Consider the following 22,048-nt stretch of genomic DNA (forward strand, 5'->3'; position numbering starts at 1 on the left):
AAATTTCACTGGTTATCTAATTTTACATATGGGTAATGTGTATGTTTCAGTGCTACTCTCTCAATTTGTCCCACCTTCTCCTTCCCCTGCCTGAGAAAGTTTTTATGATTTTTTTAAAGTATTTAAATACTCTTTGAACATAACATGCAAAAAAAAAAAAAGTGCCTAAATCATTAGAGTAGAGCTGGGTGAATTTTCTTGCATTTCTTTTCCTTTTTTGATGGTTTGTTCACTGCCTCCTGCAGAGTATTATGAACCTCTGTCCATAGTTTTCAGGCACTCTAACTACCAGATCTAATCCCTTGAATCTATTTGTCACCTCCACTGTATAATCATAAGGGATCTGATTTAGGTCATGGCTGAACAGCCTAGTGATTTTCCCCTCTTAGTTAGACTGAATTTTGCTATAAGAAACTGATGATCTGAGCCACAGCTAGCTCCAGGTCTTGTTTTTGCTTAAATCAAATCCCTTATGATTATACAGTGGAAGTGACAAATAGATTCAAAGGATTAGATCTGATACAGTGCCTGAATAACTATGGATGGAGGTTCGTGACAGTGTACAGGAGGCAGTGATCAAGACCATCCCCAAGAAAAAGAAATGCAAAAAGGCAAAATGGTTGTATGACAAGGCCTTAAAAACAGTTGAGAAAAGAAGAGAAGCTAAAGGCAAAGGAGAAAAGGAAAGATATACCCACTTGAATGCAGAATTCCAAAGACTAGCAAGGAGAGATAAGAAAGCTCCTCAGAGATCAATGCAAACAAATAGCGGAAGACAACAGAATGGGAAAGACTAGAGATCTCTTCAAGAAAATTAGAGATACCAAGGGAACATTTCACACAAAGATGAGCACAATAAAGTACAGAAATTCTATGGACCTAACAGAGGCAGAAGATATTAAGAAGAGGTGGCAAGAATACATGGAACGATGACACAAAAAAGATCTTCGTGACCCAGATAACTACAATGCTCTAGGTGATCACTCACCTAGAGCCAAACATCCTGGAAAGCAAAGTCAAGTGGTCATTAGGAAGCATCACTATGAACAAAGCTAGTGGAGGTGATGGAATTCCAGTTGAGCTATTTCAAATCCTAAAAGATGATGCTGTGAAAGTGCTGCACTCAATATGCCAGCAAATTTGGAAAACTCAGCAGTAGCCCCAGGATTGGAAAAGGTCAGTTTTCATTCCAGTCCCAAAGAAAGGCAGTGCCAAATGTTCAAACATTTGGCAGTAGAATGTTCAAACTACTGCACAATCGCACTCAACTCACATGCTAGCAAAGTAATGCTCAAAATTCTCTAAGCCAGGCTTCAACAGTATGTGAACTGTGAACTTCCAGATGTTCAAGCTGGTTTTGGAAAGGGCAGAGGAACCAGAGATCAAATTGCCAACATCTGCTGGACCATTGAAAAAGCAAGAGAGTTCCAGAAAAACATCTACTTCTTCTTTATTGACAACACCAAAGCCTTTGACTGTGTGGATCACAACCAACTGTGGATAATTCTGAAAGAGATGGGAATACCAGACCACCTGACCTGCCTCTTGAGAAACCTTGCAGGTCAGGAAGCAACAGTTAGAACTGGACATGGAACAAGAGACTGGTTCCAAATCAGGAAAGGAGTATGTCAAGGCTGTATACTGTCACCCTGTTTATTTAACTTACATGCAGAGTACATCATGCAAAATGCCGGGCTGGATGAAGCATAAGCTGGAATCAAGATTGTCAGAAGAAATAGCAACAACCTCAGATATGCAGATGACACCACCCTTATGGCAGAAAGTGAAGAAGAACTAAAGAGCCTCTTGATGAAAGGGAAAGAGGAGAGTGAAATAGTTGGTTTAAAGCTCAACATTCAGAAAACTAAGATCATGGCATCCGGTCCCATCACTTCATGGCAAATAGATAGGGAAACAGTGGAAACAGTGTCAGACTTTATTTTGGGGGGGCTCCAAAATCACTGCAGATGGTGACTGCAGCCATGAAATTAAAAGACGCTTACTTCTTGGAAGGAAAGTTTTGATCAACCTAGATAGTATATAAAAAAGCAGAGACATTACTTTTCCAACAAAGGTCTGCCTAGTCAAGGCTGTGGTTTTTCCAGTAGTCATGTATGGATGTGAGAGTTGGACTATAAAGAAAGCTGAGTGCAGAAGAATTGATGCTTTTGAACTGTGGTGTTGGAGAAAACTCTTGAGAGTCCCTTGGACTGCAAGGAGATCCAACTAGTCCATCCTAAAGAGATCAGTCCTGGGTGCTCATTGGCAGGACTGATGTTGAAGCTGAAACTCCAATACTTTGGCCACCTTATGTGGAGAGCTGACTCAATGGAAAAGACCCTGATGCTGGGAAAGATTGAAGGCAGGAGGAGAAGGGGATGACAGAGGGTGAGATGGCTGGATGGCATCACTGACTCAATGGACATGAGTTTGCAAAAACTGCGGGATTTGGTGATGGACAGGGAGGCCTGGCATGCTGCAGTCCATGGGGTTGCAGAGTCAGACATGACTGAGCAACTGAACTGAACTGATATGATAGAGCCTCTCCATTTTCAGTTGCAAAGAATGTAATCAATCAGATTTCAGTATTGACCATTTGGTGACGTGAATGTGTAGGGTTATCTCTTGTATTGTTAGAAAAGGGTGTTTGCACTGGTTTGTATGACTAATGTGTTCTCTTGGCAAAACTCTGTTAGCCTTTGCCCTGCTTCATTTTTTACTCCAAGGTCAAACTAAGCCTGTTACTCTAGGTATCTTTGGACACCCTACTTGGACAAGTTCCCAAGATGAAAGGTTGTTGCTCAGCTGTGAAAGACACCGAGATTCTTGGCCTCTGGAGGAGAGGAATTCAATCTGGGGCCAGTCATGAGGCTTGATGGCTCAGAGCTTTTGAGTGACAAAGTTTTATTAAAGTATAAAGGCAATAGGGAAAGCTTCTGATGTAGACATCAGAAGGGGGCAGAAAGATTGCCCCCCTGCTAGTCTTTGGCAGGAAGTTATAGAGCCAGTAGCAGGCTGCTAATTAGAGAAAGGAAACGTCTCAAACTCAGAGAGTGGCACCAGGTCCCTCACCCACAACATACATTTTGAGATAACATTGGCACAAGGTGAGTCATCCTGGGCCATAAAATGATTGACGTGAATCTTGAAGAAAGGCAGATTTCCAAGCAAATATATAGTCTCATTAACATAGCTTAAGAGAACATTTCCATGAGTAAAACATACTGGTTTGTCAAGCACGTTCTGAGACTTAGGAGAACGGACTTGAAGAAAGATAGCGTCTAGGATAAATACACAGTTCATTAACAAAGCTTAAGAAAAATATTTCCATAAGAAAAACACATTGGTTAGGGCAAGGTTTGAGAAAAGTTAAGTTCAGGTGGAACCAGGTGTCATCATGGCAACAAAGAATTTTAAAAGAAACCTCCTTTTAAATTTGTATAGAGAAGGGAAAAAATTCTGACACATGTAGTTTGTTTCCTCCTGCTACTTAAGAGAGAGATAAAAAATGTCTGACACTTGCAGCCTATTTCCTCCATTTGGAGACCCCTACCCTTCCTGCCTGTTACTGTCTCATGGTGTTAGGGAGTGTTCTCATTTCATTCTTTTACATGTAGCTGTCCAGTTTTCCCAGCACCACTTATAGACTGTCTGATGCTGGGAAGGATTGAAGGCAAAAGCAGAAGGGGGTGTCAGAGGAGTAGATGGTTAGATAGCATCTCTGACTCAATGGACATGAATTTGAGCAAACTCTAGGAGATAGTGGAGAACAGAGGAGCCTGGAGTGCCACAGTCCATGGGGTCTCAAAGAGTTACATACAACTTAGTGACTGAACCACAACTTTCCTCCATTATATATTCTTGCCTTCATTGTCATAGATTAGGTGGCCACAGATGTGTAGGTTTATCTCTGGGCTTGCTATCCAGTTCCATTGATCTATATTTCTGTTTTTGTGCCAGTACCGTACAGTTTGATCACCATAACTTTGTAGTATAGTCTGAAGCCAAGGAGCCTGATTCCTCCAGCTCTGTTATTCTTAAGACTGCTTTCGCTATTGGGGGTCTTTTGTTTCCATGTAAAATGTTAATTTTTTAAAATTTCTGTGAAGAATGCCCTTGGTAATTTGTTGGGGGCTGCATTGAATCTGTAGATTGCTTTGGATAGCAGAGTCATTTTCATAATAGTCATTCTTTCAATCCAAGAACATGGTATATCTCTCCATCTATTCTTGTCATCTTTGACTTCTTTCATCAATATCTTAGTTTTCTGAGTATAGGTCTTTGCCTCCTTAGGTAGGTTTCCTCCTACATTATTTTATTCTTTTCAATGTGACGGTAAATAGGACTGTTCCTGAATCTCTCTGATCTTTTGTTGTTAGTGTATAGGAATGAATCTCTTGCTTTTTCAATTGAAATCAGTCCCTCTGACTTTTCATTTTGCTTAACTTTCTCTGCCTCTATAAATTTAGAAGAAAGTTACCTATTGCAGCCTTGAAGGGATGTTCTTATGTGAGAATATCCCGAGAGACTCTGCAGGTACCCAATCCCTTTGTTTGGAGAGCTGGATTTTTCATGGGCACAAGTAATATCTTTCCTTAGGGTGTGCTGACAGCTATAACTCTTGTAGGAGGTGGGGTTGGAGATGGAGGGGCTAGAGGTTGGGTCGGGAGTAAGGTGTCCTCGGCTTAAGAGTTGTCACTGCCCTACTCGGGGCAGAATTTGATCCCAGGTTGTTGGAGCAGAAGTCCTGAGGGTCAGACCCAAGCTAGTTCTGTTTTATGAACCATGCCCCTCGCTTCAGGCTGGGGGCCCTGGAGCAAGAGGGCCCTGCAAGGGGGCCCATGTCAGCTACAGAGGTCTGAGCTGTCTCCAATGTGCTGCCCATGCACACACCAGCAATTGCTTCCCTCACTCTGTTTAGATAAAACCTTGAGTGCTGGCAAAGTTCATCTTAGTCTTTCCAATGCAGTCAATTTTTCCCCTTCCCTATTTCTTCAACAGAGTGCTGGAATCTCTCTTCAGGAAATCTGAACATCTACAAAGTGTCTCTCACCTGTGGGTGTCTGCTGAAGTCAGCACTCTCCAGGTTTACCTTAAGTGCAGCCAAGAAGGACTGGGGCCAGTTTATAGACTCCTGCTGGTTCAACAGCCCATATACCAAGAACTATCTGCCTATTACATGATATACACAGGTGGGCGAGACTCCTCTCAAGTCCACTGGGCTATAGTGCTGGATCCCACAACAACCTCAGAGGCAATTTGTTTGTGGATATATGCCAAGTTTACTTGTGGGCATCTTATGCCACTATGAGGCTAACATTATTTTTCAGTGTTCAGATTTTTATGAAAGAGCTATCCTATTTTTTAAAGTTTTATGATTTACTTTTGCCTTCTTAAATTTACAGTCTTTATTCTTCATTTAGATGAATCATTCTTGTTCAATAAGGGATACATGTTGCTCAAACTTTGCCTATGTTCACTTACATAAATGTCTTTTCCTCATAATGTCTTTGATGTTGAATAAGATAGAGATCACCGTTCAAACTTTTTCCATAAATAACAAAGACTGAGAAGATAACAATGATGATGGCTAAATTAACCAAGTATTTATTATGTGATAGGCACAACTGTAGAATCCCCATAATTTGCTTCAGAACCACACTAATTATGCCCACAGTACCATAAACACATCACATATGCACATAAAAGGATCTGGAAGAATGAGCAAGTTAGTTAATGCTGGGGAAGTAACTAAGTTCAGGGATGTTAGCCAAAGGGAAGTAAGATTTTACGGATGATATATAAATCATGTAAAGCAGAAGAGATCCACACATTATCTTTAAAATGAACAACAAATAAAGCAGACACATTCAAAAGGGGCCAACAAAGTAACTCTTTATGATGAAAAATTTTTTCTGTATTTGACAAAAATAAGGGTTTGATAAAAACAGGTAAATACTTTAATGCCAGTGGAATTGTAACATTATATTTACAGAGAAAGAATATTAAAAGATGGTTATAGCATGATCATACTTCTTTCAAAAGCAATGCCAGATATAATCTTAGAGGATTTGCTCCAAAAATTTGACAGTGATTATCTATGACTGGTAAGATTACAGATAACTATATCTATTTTTAACTCATATTTACATTTTTATGTAGGAAAATTGTTCTGCAAAAAGAACAGTATAAAGTTTATAAAAGAAAAATAAAACAACCTTCCAAAACAAAAAGTACATATCCATAAGACATTAAAAGATATTTAAAGTAACCATAACTTAACACAAACAGCATGAAAAACAGATACAAATGCAGATATGCAAATATGAAAACAAATAAGTGATATTTAAGCTTTATATGTATAAAAATATACTATCAAACAATAAAAATATAAAAATAGATATGGTTATTGAATAAATGATATTAGTATGAGAAATGGGGGAGAGAGAAAAAGGGTAAATTTAGACCCTCAATAATAATTTAAAATAATTTTGAAATGGATCAGCAATTCTGTATAATACACAAAAAAATAAGAACATTAAAAACAAAGTAGCAAGGTTAGCCCCTAAATAAATTTCAATGTTTAAAATAAAGGCAATATACAATAAAAGATTTTTCAATTTTTAATATTGACAAGTATGAATTTTCTGAAAATAGTGAAGGAATGAATTTAGATAAAAAATCTTCTAATATTTTATTCAGATTGGTTTAAATAATTTTTTTTATATATGAATTTTCTCAGACTGACTAACTGGTAAAGTATACGTAAGGTATATATACTTACATTTGTGGGCATTCTCACTAGTATGAATTTTCTTATTGTATGCTTCCTTAACTATATAATTCCAACTTTATGGAGTTTCTAATTCACAGAGCTTCTCACCAGCATGATTTTTCTTATGTTGCTGAATTTCTGAACCCCTCCCCAAAGCTTTCCCACATGCCTTACATTCATAGAGCTTCTCAGCAGTATGGATTCTCTGATGCTGAGTAAAGGTTGAGCCAGTACCAAAAGTCTTCCCACATTCCTTACATTCATAGGGTTTCTGACCAGTGTGTATTCTCTGGTGCCGATTAAGAGCTGAGCCACTACTAAAGGACTTTCTACATTCTCTACATTCATAGGGTTTTTCACCAGTGTGAATTAGCTGGTGTTGGATAAGTTTTGAGCCACTACTGAAAGCCTTCCCACATTCCTTACATTCATAAGGTTTCTCACCAGTATGAATTCTCTGATGTTGAGTGAGGTCTGAACCACTACTAAAGGCCTTCCCACATTCCTTACACTCGTAGGGTTTCTCACCAGTGTGCATTCTTTGATGCTGAATAAGTTTTGAACCACTTCTAAAGGCTTTCTCACATTCCTTACACTCATAAGGTTTCTCACCAGTGTGAATTCTCTGATGTTGAGTGAGATCTGAGCCACTATTGAAAGCCTTCCCACATTCCTTACACACATAAGGTTTCTCACCAGTGTGAATTCTTTGATGTCGAGTAAGGGCTGATCCAAAACTAAATGCTTTCCCACATTCATTACATATATATGGTTTCTCACCGGTATGAATTCTCTGATGCCGAGTAAGGGCTGAACCACTACTAAAGGCCATTCCACATCCTTTACATTCATAAGGTTTCTCACCAGTGTGAACTCTTCGATGCTGAGTAAGGTTGGAACCACTGCCAAAGGCTTTTCCACAATCCTTACATTCATAAGGTTTCTCACCTGTGTGGATTCTGTGATGCCGAGTAAGGGCTGATTCAAAACTAAACGACTTCCCACATACCTTACACTCATAAGGCTTTTCACCACTGTGAATTATCTGATGTCGAATAAGGCCTGATCCAAAACTAAAGGCTTTCCCACATTCCTTACATTCATATGGTTTCTCACCAGTGTGAATTCGCTGATGGTGAGTAAGGTTTGAGCCACTACCAAAGGCCTTCCCACATTCATTACATTCATAAGGTTTTTCACCAGTATGAATTCTTTGATGGTAAGCAAGATTTGCACCACTACCAAAGGCCTTGCCACATTCTTTACATTCATAAGGTTTCTCACCAGTATGAATTCTCTGATGTCGAATAAGGACTGATACAAAACTAAAATCCTTCCCACATTCCTTACATTCAAGGAGTTTCTCATCAGGATGAATTCTCTGATGCTGGGTATTGAAAGTGGGCATGTCTTCAGGAGTAAATATCATTTGACTGAAATGTCCTTCCTGAGATTCCTGTTTTCTCTCAAACTGGCTTTTACATTCCCAATCACCTCTGAAATGTGAGTACGCAATGCTGTTTTTTATAAGTCTTTCCATTATCTCCCACCAGGATGATTCTATTCCATAAATATCCTTTTTCAGAAATTATTCTTGGTCTCAACTTTGATTCAGAGTCTGAAAGAAAATATAAAAACATTCACTTTTGTGTGTGTGTGTTCTGGGAGAATTAAGCTTTTATAATAGATATGAAAAGACTTAAACTCATTTTCATAAACAGTAAGTGGCTTATACAGTTCTCATTTATGATTGAACACTTTGACAAACAGATAAGGAAACGGAATGAGAAGAAACACTAGAAGGTGAAAGACTTATTTAGGAAAACAGTTTAAGTCAATCATTCCTGAATAGTGATTTAGATAAAAACAACCTAAAGAAGTAGGGATCTAAATAATTATAAATATGTCCAGGCCCCACCCCAATTTTATTAGAGGATAATCCTAATAAATTTAAAAATGAGCATAATTGTCATTTAACTCATTTCTTAGGGTTGTTTAGAGCTTTAAGTAACTATACTAGGAAGGAAACTTCTAGGATAGATGGTCATAAATTGCATCCCTGAAGGAGACAGAAGAGAAAGTTACTCTAAATATAGTAGCATCTTGATGAAAGATTAATGAACTGAATAAGTCTGGAATTAGCAATAAAGGAGGAAGATTCTTTTGTAGTTAGAATATAGTTTGTTTATGCCATTTGATAAAATCCATGTTTACTTAGAAAGTCTATGAGGTTAATCTTGAGAGAACAAAAAAGGGGACTTGCAAAGACCACAGCAGAGTAATTGAGAGTTTAGTTCTAAAGTCACAGAAAAGGAATGATAAGATAGGAGGTAATATGATACTTGTGGAAAATTACAAGGATGCAGATAGATGAGTTCTCTGAACATCAGTGGTTATTGAAATGATTCTGAAATCACATATAATGTTTTTACACAGTTGTATAAAATAATGCCACCGTGTTTGGTAGCTATCATTTTGGAAGACCTAAAAGTGACTGGAAAAGGATTCAGAGACATCAATTAAGACCTTGAACAAATAAACAACTCAAGTCCCCAGAGGTAAAAATATTTCAGCTCCAGTCTTTTTCTGCATTACTCAAACAACAAGCTTGTTTACACTAGGTCTAAATATGTCTTGGGGCTTCAGTGGTAAACAACCAGGCTGCCAATGCAGGAGATGTAAGAGACATGGGTTCAATTCCTAGGTTGGGAAGATCCCCTAGAGGAGGGCATGACAACGTATTCCAGCATTCTTGCCTGGAAAATCCCATGTACAGAGGAGCTGGTGGGCTACAGTCCATAGGGTTGCAAAGGGTCAGACACGACTGAAGTGACTTAGCATATACGCATGCAGTCCTCACTGGGGAGTCAGAGCTTCAACATATGAATTAGAGAAGAGAGGACACAATTGAGCACATAATATTCACTAAAGCAAGGGTCATAGGAGCAGAGTGATACTGCTCTAACTGGAACCATGTTCATATAATCAAATCAACAACAATGGATTAAAATTAATTTAAAAAATCAAACAGATTACAAACAGGAACAAATGAACCTCAAAGTATTTCAAATGAATAACACAGCCACACTGAAGGAGGGGATCAAGAAATGAATTCAAATAAATTTGAAGACAGTATTTTAACTATGTACCCTTATTCTGAAGACGAAGAGAACTATAAACAAATACTGAGCTGCATTTAGTAGGTTTGATAGTTACTGTAGTATAGGTTAGGAAATCGAAAACTATGTTATATTATAGAATTGAACAAATTAGTAAATATGAGGATAATGAGAGTCAGGTTTTTAACTACTGGAGAAGGGAGATACAAATCTGGAACAGGATTAAGACCAGACTGAATACTGTAGTCCCATCACTCAGATCTTGGTTTCTAAATGTTCTTTACAGCAAGAAACCAGGCTATTTAGAAAAATTACTTACTTCAGGCTGGAGCCAGGAAAGTAATTAGAAATAAGCCTGTAACATCTTGGGCCAGAAAGAGAGGAAATGCTCAAAGAATCATGAGGAAAATCAAAAGTACAAAGAAGCCAGCCTGAATAGACTCCCATTGACCAAATCTGGGACAATTTGAGTATCAAAATAAATGGTAACACATTATATAACACACTGAATAAATGAAACTCTACAAATATATAGTGACATAACAAATGAATACATAAGTGAGTGATAAGGGAATGCTCTCCTTCACAGTCGAATACCAACTAATTAGTACAGACAAAATCAACTTCACTGTGTTGTTTCCTAGGGACAAGAGTATTCTCTAACATAACCACAATATAGTCACTAAAATAAGAGATTTTAACAACAGTGCATTATAGTCAATATACAATTTTTTGTGTGTGTGTTTGGTCATGTGTGGATGTGAAGCAATGGCAACCTACTCCAGTACTCTTGCCTGGCAAATCCCATGGACGGAGGAGCCTGGTAGGCTGCAGTCCATGGGGTCGCTAGGAGTCAGACACGATTGAGCAACTTCACTTTTCACTTTCATGCATTGGAGAAGGAAATGGCAACCCACTCCAGTGTTCTTGCCTGGAGAATCCCAGGGATGGGGGAGCCTGGTGGGCTGACGTCTCCGGGGTCGCACAGAGTTGGACACGACTGAAGTGACTTAGCAGCAGCAGCAGCATGGATGTGAAAATTGGACTGTGAAAAAGGCTGAGCGCCGAAGAATTGATGCTTTTGAACTGTGGTGTTGGAGAAGACTCTTGAGAGTCCCTCGGACTGCAAGGAGATCCAACCAGTCCATTCTGAAGGAGATCAGCCCTGGGATTTCTTTGGAAGGAATGATGCTAAAGCTGAAACTCCAGTACTTTGGCCACCTCATGCAAAGTGTTGACTGATTGGAAAAAACTCTGATGCTGGGAGGGATTGGGGGCAGGAGAAGGGGACGACCGAGGATGAGATGGCTGGATGGCATCACTGACTCTATGGACATGAGTCTGAGTGAACTCCGGGAGTTGGTGATGGACAGGGAGGCCTGGTGTGCTGCGATTCATGGGGTTGCAAAGGGTCGGACACGACTGAGCGACTGAACTGATGCATGCATGTATAGAGACACAGAACAACTGCAAATTCACACAGGAATGATAATACACATGGAATAAAATGTAAACTGCTGGTGATTCTAAGCAAAGAGTACCCAAGAATACTTTGTATTATTCTTGTAACTTTTCTGCAATTTGAATAAAATTTTAAATTAATCAAAATTTAAAAGTTACTGAAAACAAAGTAAGACACAGTCCTAAGTAATTCGCATGTTAAATGTGAGCCTAAATAGAAATATAAAATACTTAGAAATAAAGTGAAAAGGAGAGTAATACATAGAAAAAACCTGGACACAGGAAAACTATCCCCCCTCAAAAGAAAATTTAATAACATTAAACTCTTAAAAAAAAAAAACTGATTTGATTTCAACACTGCAAGAAACTCAAAACACGGCAGGAAAAAATTAATGAAGATAAAAACAATATAAAAATGTTAAAATATGTAAGATTCAGAAAACTCAAACCTTGCTTTTGAAAAGAATATGAAGACTGCTGATTAAAGATATATGTATGCTATTTCCTTTAGGTATTGTCCCAAAACACCATTAAAACGACCAAACAATGATAGTTTCATAATGTTAACTGCTGGCAAGAGTACAGGTATGACAGATATTACTGATTGCCTCCTTCAACATCATCCCTCTCCTACTTTGCTACAAGAATTTTTTTCCATCAGCTCCAGAAAATGAATCATGCTTTGTCTAAGCCAGTGGTTATGAATTCTGATTGCTATTAGAATCAATTGGATAGCTTTAAAAAAAATATTCTAAGACTTGAACCCCACTCCAGACCAATTAAATCTTAATGTTTGTCTAGTCATCTTGTATGAGCTTAAGTCACTGTCAACTGTGACAGCACACTAGAATTATCAGATGATCTTGTATTTAAATTTTTTTTTTAAATTTATTTTTTGGCTGTACTGGGTCTTTGTTGCTGTGTGCCAGCTTTCTGTAATTGTGCTGAGCAAGGGCTACTCTCTAGTTGCAATGCCTAGTCTTCTCACTGCAGTGGCTTCCCTTGTTGTGCAGCAGAGGCTCTAGTCAAGTGGGCTTCAGTAGTTGCGGCACAACAGCTCAGTAGCTGCAGCTTGTGGGTCCTAGAGTGCAGGCTCGGTAGTTGTGGGCACAGGCTTAGTTGCTCCATGCCATACAGGATCTTCCCAGGCCAGGGATCGAACCTGTCTCCTGCACTGGAAGGCAGATTCTTAACCACTGGACCACCATGGAAGTCCCTGGTGATCTTAATTTTTTTATTGGATAATTGGAGGATAATTGCTTTACAGTGTGTGGGTTTGCTGATTTCTGATGTGGTGGTGGTTTAGTCTCTAAGTCGTGTCTGACTCTTGCAACTCCATGGACCATAGCCTGCCAGGCTCCTCTGTCCATGGGGATTCTCCAGGCAAGAATACTGGAGTGAGTTGTTATTTCCTTCTCCACCCCATGATCTTTTAAAATTGATTATTTCCAAGCTCTATCCCAAACCAGTTAAATCAGAATTGCTAGAGGTGGGACCCAGACAGGAGTAACAAAAGTTAAGAATAACCAGCTTAAATTAAATGAAATAATTAACCCTCTATTCTATTTGTTGCAATTGTGTCTTTCTGCCTTATGGAGCCAAAAGTAACCTAAATGGCAGTAGAAAAACAGGGCTGACAAAGAGAGTTGGGTATACTGTGAAGTGAATAAGCCACTGTGAAGTTTAACTTGGAAATATTTACTGAAGTCTAAAGTGTGTTCCCTGGGCTAAAGTATGGGCTTCCCTGGTGGTTCAGTTGGTAAAGGATCTGCCTGCAATGTGGGAGAACTGGGTTAGATCCCTGGGTTAGATCCCTGGGTTGGGAAGATCCCCTGGAGGAGGGCATGGCAACCCACTCCAGTATTCTTGTGTGGAGAATCCCCATGGACAGAGGAACCTGGAGGGCTGCAGTCCATGGGGTTGCAAAGAGTCAGACACAACTGAGCACACAGAGCACACACAATGTATGTGTACTTTTTATCTCCATAATTTCACTATTAATATATACCTTAGAGAAGACATGTACATAGATGTTCACTGGAGCAATGTTTGCCACAGTGATTTAACTATATAAAATCTAAATCTCTAAAAACCATAAAATCACTAAACATACCACAGTATTATAAAATATGGCCTTACATGAAGTAATTAAAGTGAGCTCTATACTTAAATGAACAATTCTCCACAAATAATAAAAAAGTAAGCTTCAGAACAGTAACAATAACTGTTGTTGTTTAGTTGCTAAGTTTTGTCCGACTTTTTGTGATCCCATGGACTGTAGCAATCCAGGCTCCTCTGTCCTCCACTATTTCCTGGAGTTTGCTCAGATTCATGTCCATTGAGTTGATGATGCTATCTAGCCATCTCATCCTCTGCTGCCCGCTTCTCCTGTTGCCTTCACTCTTTTCCAACATCAGGGTCTTTACCAATGAGTCAGCTCTTCACATCAGGTGGCCAGAGTATTGGAGTTTCAGCTTTAGCATCTGTACTTTCAATGAATATTCAGGGTTGATGTCCTTAAGGATTGACTGGTTTGATCTATTTGCAGTCCAATCCAAGGAACTCTCATGAGTCTTCTTTAGCACCACAGTTTGAAAGCATCAGTTCTTTGGCACTCAGCCTACTTTATGGTCCGGAGAAGGCAATGGCGCCCCACTCCAGTAACCTTGCCTGGAAAATCCCATGGGTGGAGGAGCCTGGTGGGCTGCAGTCCATGGGGTCGCGAAGAGTCGGACACGACTGAGCAATGTCACTTTCACTTTTCACTTTCATGCATTGGAGAAGGAAATGGCAACCCACTCCAGTTTTCTTGTCTGGAGAATCCCAGGGACGGGGGAGCCTGGTGGGCTGCCGTCTATGGGGTCACACAGAGTCAGACACGACTGAAGTGACTTAGCAGCTACTTTATGGTCCAACTCTCATATCTGTACATGATTACTGGAAAAACCATAGCTTTGACTTTATGGACCTTTGTTGGCAAAGTGATGTCTCTTTTTAATATGCTGTCTAGGTTTGTCATAGGTTTCTTAACTACTAAATGACACTAAGTGGTTAGGCCCTGTTTTAAGGGCTTTACATGAACCAACTCAATCCTTGGACCAATTTATAATGCAGTTACTTTCCACATTTTGCAGGATGTACTTATAATTCTTTTTATACAGAAATATTTTTCAATGAAAAACAGTACCACATACACATTTATATGTGTATGCATTTTGGGAAGGGACATGCCTTGAGGCATGTGGGATCTTAGTTCCTCAACCAGGGATCAACCTAGATGCCCTGCAGTGGTTAGAAAGTTTAGAGTCCTAATGACTGGACCACAAAGGAATTACTCATGTATATACATTTTTTAATAGGATAAATAATTAATTGATAACAGCAGCTACCTTTGGGTACTTTGGGTAGATAGCTCAGTTAAGTCTCTCAGTCGTGTCTGACTCTTTGTGACCCCGTGGGCTGTAGCATGCCAAGCTTCCCTGTCCTTCACCAACTCCCAGAGTTTACTCAAACTCATGGCCATCGAGTCTGTGATGCCATCCAACCATCTCATCCTCTGTCGTCCCCTTCTCCTCCTGACTTCAGTCTTTCCCAACATCAGGGTCTTTTCCAATGAGTCAGTTCTTCGCATCAAGTGGCCAAAGTATTGGGAGTTTCAGCTTCAGCATCAGTCCTTCCAATGAATATTCAGGACTGATTTCCTTTAAGATTGACTGGTTGGATCTCCTTGTAGTCCAAGGGACTCACAAGAGTCTTCTCCAACACCACAGTTCAAAAGCATCGATTCTTTGGCGCTCAGCTTTCTTTATAGTCCAACTCTCACATCCATACATGACTACTGAAAAAAACATAGCTTTGATTAGACGGACTTTTGTTGGCTAATGTGTCTGCTTTTTAATACGTTGTGTAGGTTGGTCATAGCCTTCTTCCAAGGAGCAAGCATCTTTTAATTTCATGGCTGCAGTCACCATTTGCAGTGATGAGCCTGGGTAGGTTCCTAGGATTGGGGATTGTAGTTACATGGATACGAAGCCCTTCATAACACAAAATTTTTTATAACAAAATTATTAGTTATATTATAATTATCATTTAACTAAAAATAAAATTTAAAAAGGAAAACACTAGCATTCAGCCTAAGAGCTGCTCATTGTTTATAATGGCAATAATTTATAAGCAAACCATGTTTAAAAAAGGGAGCTGGGTAAAATGGTAACATGATGCAGCCATTACAACTCATGGTAAAGATAAATGTATAACAACATGGACAGTTGTTCACATTGTATTTTGGCATGATAAAGATGGGTTATAAGTCAGTAGCCAGAATATGATCACATTTAGAAAACAATTCTAAGTGTTGACAGCAGTTGTCTTTAATTGACAGGATTACAGATAACTTCTGTTACTTGTTTGTGCTTCTCCATAGTTTTCAAATTTGTTGTAATAAATATTTTTTTGTAATGAAAGGAATAGCAAATACAGCTATCTTCAGAATAGTGATATATTTGAGCAGGTATTCAAAGATTTAAAAGAAAAGAAATGATCAAAACATGGTACAAGTAAAGCACAGAGACATAAATTTAAAAAATTCAAATATATAGGGACTTCCCTGGTGGTCCAGTGGTTAAGATTCCACCTTGTAGTGCAGGGGACTTGGATTCAATCCCTGGTCAGGGAACTAAGATCTCACATGCTGGGCAGCAATTAAGTCCACATGCCACAACTACCAAATGCTCTGGAGCCCTTACGCCACAACTAAAGAGCCCATGTTCTGCAACTGCTGGACTACTGAGCCCACACACCACAACTGGACACCACAAGCAGTAACTGGAATGTCTGTGTGCTGCAAGGAAAGATCCTGCATGATGCAATGAAGATCCTGCATGCTGCAACTAAGACCCAACGTAACCAGATAAATACATTAAAAAAATTCAAATTGATAATGCAAACTATGTAAATAGTTTAACAAGTAGGCAATGTACAACATAATGTACCACTATTATGCTAAGTGAAGTAAGGAGGACAGAGAAAGAAAAATAGTGTATGAGCTCACTTATATGTAGAATTTAAACAAATAAAAACCAAGTGCATAGATATAGAGAACATACTGTTGGTTGCCAGAAATGGGGTCGGGAGTGAGTGGAATGGGTCAAGGAAGTCAAAAGGTACAAACTTCCAGTTATGAAATTAGTCTTGGTGATACAATGTATAGTATGGCATATAGTTAATACTGTATTGCATATTTGAAAATTGCTGAGAGAAAATCTTAAAAGTCATAAGAAAACACAATTTTTATACTATGTATACTGATGGATATTAGACTCCCTGTGGTGATCACTTTATAATACAGTTGACCCTTGAATAGCATGGGTCTGAACTGACTAGTTCCATTTATATGTGGTGTCTTTTTCAGTAGTAAATACTACAATGCTACAGGATCAGAGTCCCTTGGACTGCAAGGAGATCCAACTAGTCCATCCTAAAGGAAATAAGTGCTGAATAGTCATTGGAAGGACTGATGCTGAAGCTGAAACTCCAATACTCTGGCCACCTGATGCAAAGAACTGACTCACTGGAAAAGACCTTGATGCTGGGAAAGCTTGAAGGCAGGAGGAGAAGGAGACGACAGAGGATGAGATGGTTGGATGGCATCACCAACTCGATGGACATGAGTTTGAGTAAACTCTGGGAGTTGGTGAAGGACAGGGAGGCCTGGCGTGCTGCAGTCCATGGTGTTGCAAAGAGTCAGACACGACTGAGCAACTGAACTGAACAGAACACGATCTGTGGTGGATTAAATCTGAGAATGCAGATACAAAGGAACCATGGATATGGAGGACCAACTATAAGTTATATGAAGATTTTTTAATGCAGAGTCAGTGCTCCTAACCCCCACATTAAGGGACAACTGTATATACAAATATTGAATCATTATGTTGTACACCTGAAACAAATATAATGTTATATGTTGATTAAACCTCAACAACAACAAAAAAATCCTTCAAGACCTACCCAAAGACTTTTGGGCAACCACTTTATAACATAATTGATTTAGAGATCCCAAGAATGGGAAATAAAGGAAAGGGAAGCTAATATTTACTGAATTTCTGATGTGTACCAAGTGTACCATTGGCATCACTGACTCAATGGACACAAGTTTGAGCAAACTCTGGGAGATGGTGAAGACAGGGAAGCTGGGCATGCTGCAGTCCATGGGGTAGCAAAAAGTCAGATACAACTTAGCAACTGAACAACAACCAAGTGTTTTACACATCTTTCATTCTCAACATTGAGAATGAGAACCTCTCATTCACAGGTTAAGCAGCTCACAGGTGGTGTAGCTGAGATCAGAGACCACATTTGACACTGCTGCTGCTGCTGCTGCTAAGTCACTTCAGTTGTGTCTGACTCTGTGCGACCCCATAGATGGCAGCCCACCAGGCTTCGCCATCCCTGGGATTCTCCAGGCAAGAACACTGGAGTGGACTGCCATTTCCTTCTCCAGTGCATGAAAGTGAAAAGTGAGAAGTGAAAGTGAAGTCACTGAGTCGTGTCCAATTCTCAGCAACCCCATGGACTGCAGCCTACCAGGCTCCTCCGTCCATGGGATTTTCCAGGCAAGAGTACTGGAGTGGGGTGCCATTGCCTTCTTCGACATTTGACACTAGAGCCCATAATTTTTACACCATGTTACAGAGACTAGTGTAAATAAAAAAAAACCCTGAGGGATGGTTTCTTTTTTTCTGACGGAGTCTATATTTAAACTAAAGTGATATTGAGAATAGATGGCAAAGAGGGAGGATAGTTGTGGAGGGGGGGAGGTTTTGAGGAGATTGGGAAAGAGAAGTGGAAAGGGTATTTAAAAAAGAAATATAATATAGGGAGAACAGTAAAAGGACCCATGCACAACAGACTTGATTGGACCTGAATGTTATTAAAATAAAAATATTAAACAATACATATATGATTCTAAGTTTATATCTCCTTTTTATATCCCTCACTTCAAAAATGTATTTGAGGAGGCTAAGAATAAAAGATAAAAAATAAATCATACACAAAGGTCATATATCATAGGTACTCAATATCAAATCTCAGGCTAAGATATGCTATAATTGATCACGTGTGAAGTGCTCAAATTCCTGGCAGTCAATGCAGAAGGGAAATACTATATACAATGGATTAAATTCTTCCTATTTGCCAAGTACTATTTTAGGAGATAAGCAAGACCTTGCTGAAAAACATGTAGAAGATGTAATATCAATTGAGAGGTTAATATTATTATTAGAAGACTTCTCAAATTTATACTCACATGATTATAGATACAATGCAATCCAATCAAATCCCAAAAGATGTTTGAGTCGAACCAAGCTATTTCGAAAATTTATATGGATATGAAAAGAACACAAACAGCCAAGATATTCTTAAGGAACAAGAAGGTAAGAGGATTTGCTCCAAATATTCCAAAGTCAGAGTGAATACTTAACAGCTATCTTAATAGCATAGTATTGTTGTGAGGGGAGACAAACAGAGCAATAGAACAAAATATAAAGTCCAGAAACAAGACGTAGCCATAATGTGTGCTAAGTCACTTCAGTCATGTCCTACTCTTTGCGGCCCTATGGACTGTAGCCCACCAGGCTCCTTTGTCCATGGGATTTTTCAGGCAAAGAGTGCTGGAGTGAGTTCCCATACCCTCTTCCAGAAGATCTTCCCAACCCAAGGATAGAACCCACATCTCTTATGTCTCCTGCATTGGCAGGCAGGTTCTTTACCACTAGCACCACCTTTGTAACTATAATGGCACTGCTTTTCAATAAATGATACTGGAGCAACTGGATACCCACTTAGGGGATAAAATGAAATTGAATCCCTACCCTACGCTAATCAATTCCACGAAGTGTAAAGACAGAAATGTTAAGGCAAAAACCTAGGGAGCTTTTAGAAGCAAACACAAGAAAATCTTCATTACCTCAAGGTAGCAGAAAATTTCTTTAAAAAGCACTAACTACTGAAAAAGATTTCATCACATTGAAATCCAAAACCTCTACTTACCAGAAGGCATCAGAGTGAAAAACCAAGCCAGAGCAGAAGATAATTTTTGTCACATATGCAACTGCCAGTAAATTAAAATATGCACGCATGCTTGTGCGCCCAGTGACTTCAGTCAAGTCCAACTCTTTTGTAGCCTCATGGACTGCAGCCTGCCAGGCTCCTCTGTCCATGGGATTATCTCAGAAAAAATATTGGACTGGGCTGCCATTTCCTCCTTCAGGAGATCTTCCCGACTCAGAGATCGAACCCACATCTCCTGCATCTCCTGCATTGGAAGGTGAATTCTTTACCACTGAGCCACAAGGGAAGCCCAAACTAAATACAGATGATACATAATATATGTATTATGTACATAGATTACACACACACACATATATATATATTCAATTGCTATAAATCAGTCAGAGAAAAACAACCCAATTAAAAACTGGCAAAATATCTGAACAAATATTTTGCAAAAGGGGATATCTCCTGTAGCTCATACAATAAAGAATCTGCCTGCAGTGCAGGAGACCTGTGTTAGATCCCTGGGTCAGGAAGATCCTTTAGAGAAGGGAATGGCATCCTACTCCAGTACTCTTGCCTGGAGAATCCCATGGACAGAGGAGCCCGGTGGGCTACAGTCTGTGGGTTTGCAAAGAATTGGACATGACTGAGTGACTAAGCACACAGGTGGGCAAGAACTGATGTTCAATTTCACTGATAATATAGGCATATCAGTGAAATGCGGTAATACTAGATATTTAATTGGCAAAAGTTTTAAAGTGTGACAATGCCAAGAGCTGGCATGACTATAAACGAAAGGAATCTTTGTTACTGCTGATACAAGTAAAAAACTTGCACAGTATTTTTAGAGACCAGTTTGGCATTGTCCAGTAAAACTGAAGATGTACAAACCATAGCCCTCAACAAGTGAATTACAATTTTATTACATATTAAAGAAATATAAGCACACATGTACCAAAATATCTGCACAAAATATTCAGTCACATTGCTTATAACACTCAAAAACTGTAAGCAAGTCAATTGTCCTTGAAGAATAGAACAGATTAGTAAATCGATACTATTATACAGTGAGACAGTATGTATAGAGCAATTGAAAAAATGAACTATAGTTATGGGAAATATGAATGAAATTCACAAATATTTTTAATGAAAAAAAGACATAAAAGAATGTCTGTTCATACAAAGATAGAAAATGGACAAAAACTAACACGTGATTTTGGAATTCATATCAAAGCTCTAAGTGAAAGACAAAGAAATGATCACAGTGGTTATCACCAGAAAAGCATAATTGTTTATGACTGTGGAGGAGTATATCAGAGGCTGCTTTACAGATGGCTATATTCTTTTTCTTGATTCCTTACATGGGTGTTTATAATTATTTGCACAACTGGGTGTCAAATGCCATTTCTATATATAATTTGAAAAAATGATGACATAGGCATTAAAATAAATATGCATCTCTAAAAATGTTTCAAATATTAAATTATGTGGGAAGATACTGAGAGGGTTGCCGGGAGCCAGCGTGAGGAACTCCACCCATGGTAAAGGTTATGAGGAAGCAGGCTTCAGCATATGCAAAGGCAGGATCAAGCCTCAGGAAACCCCCTGTTCCCGAGCATCTACCGCCAAAACCAGAGTCTGTTTTATGCTCTCACCTACACCTCTGACTTTACAGGGGGCTCTCCCCCACCACCACCTCTCTCGGAGAAGGAGTTAACTTGCAGTTCCAGTTAATAAAAATTCCTGGGCGTGACAAGAGTGTTTCAACTTACAAACTCCTCTGAAGGTTCTCTAGCCTGCCTGAGCGGGTTCGTCCGGCCACATGTGATTGTTTACAGCCTCCCAACCATGAGAGGCACGAGATGCTTTAAACTTTCTATATACAGACTCTTTTGAGAAGTTAGAAAATTATTAGTATAGTATAGTAGATTGATTAGAAATTATATTGGTGAAGGGTTTTCATTTGTTGAGCCAATATTTGCTGCTAAATCTCCATATTCCTTGCCCTTATAATGAATATAACTAGCATATAGGAAAAATAAGTATTAACCTTTAAGATTAATCATGTTAAACCTTAGGCTAAGTAAATTCCTTTCTTGATTGTAACCCACTACACCCTCACCCTAAAGGAATGCAACTTCATTTGGAGGGTGGCACTTGGTTTAAGAAAAAATCACCCCTGGAAAAAATAAGTTTTCTGGTTGACTGACCGTTATCAGAAAGGGCCATAAAATGTCAGCAGGCCTCATGGCCAGAAGATGATGTAAAACCCATAAGACCTTTGTATAATTTGATATGAAGCACTGATTTTGACAAGGGTCAGGTCTCCTGACCCCCATGTGACTCTGTATTCATCCCTATGTATAACAAAAAGTATATAAGCAAACCTGAAAAATAAAGAAATCAGATCAGTTTATGGAAAGACTGATTCCCCTGTGTTGTTTCTTTCTTGCTCCCTGTTTTTCTGGCTGAATTCCCATCTGGAGCGTGGGTGCTCGCCACGTCTACTTACTTGCCCTGGCTTCTAAGATCCGTGAGAGAGGGAGCCCAAGGCGGGGCACCCTCCAATATTCAAACGGGCACCAGTGGCCCAACGTAGATGGTGCAAACTCCTTGTCTTGGAGTTTTATTGGTATCC

At 39.2% G+C, this 22,048-nt stretch overlaps 1 protein-coding gene across 1 annotated transcript in view; it reads right to left on the minus strand.

The window, feature by feature from the left end:
* Positions 1-6,840: 6,840 nt before the first annotated feature.
* Positions 6,841-22,048, minus strand: part of LOC138095965 (zinc finger protein 30 homolog) — a 65,074-nt gene continuing 49,866 nt past the window's right edge. Inside the window, 1 exon segment of the mRNA XM_068991966.1 lies at positions 6,841-8,072. Within this exon segment, the coding sequence (XP_068848067.1) occupies positions 6,852-8,072 (1,221 nt within the window). The 3' untranslated portion in view covers positions 6,841-6,851.

Source organism: Capricornis sumatraensis, chromosome 20 (assembly GCF_032405125.1).
Source record: "Capricornis sumatraensis isolate serow.1 chromosome 20, serow.2, whole genome shotgun sequence".
Lineage (NCBI taxonomy): Eukaryota > Metazoa > Chordata > Mammalia > Artiodactyla > Bovidae > Capricornis > Capricornis sumatraensis.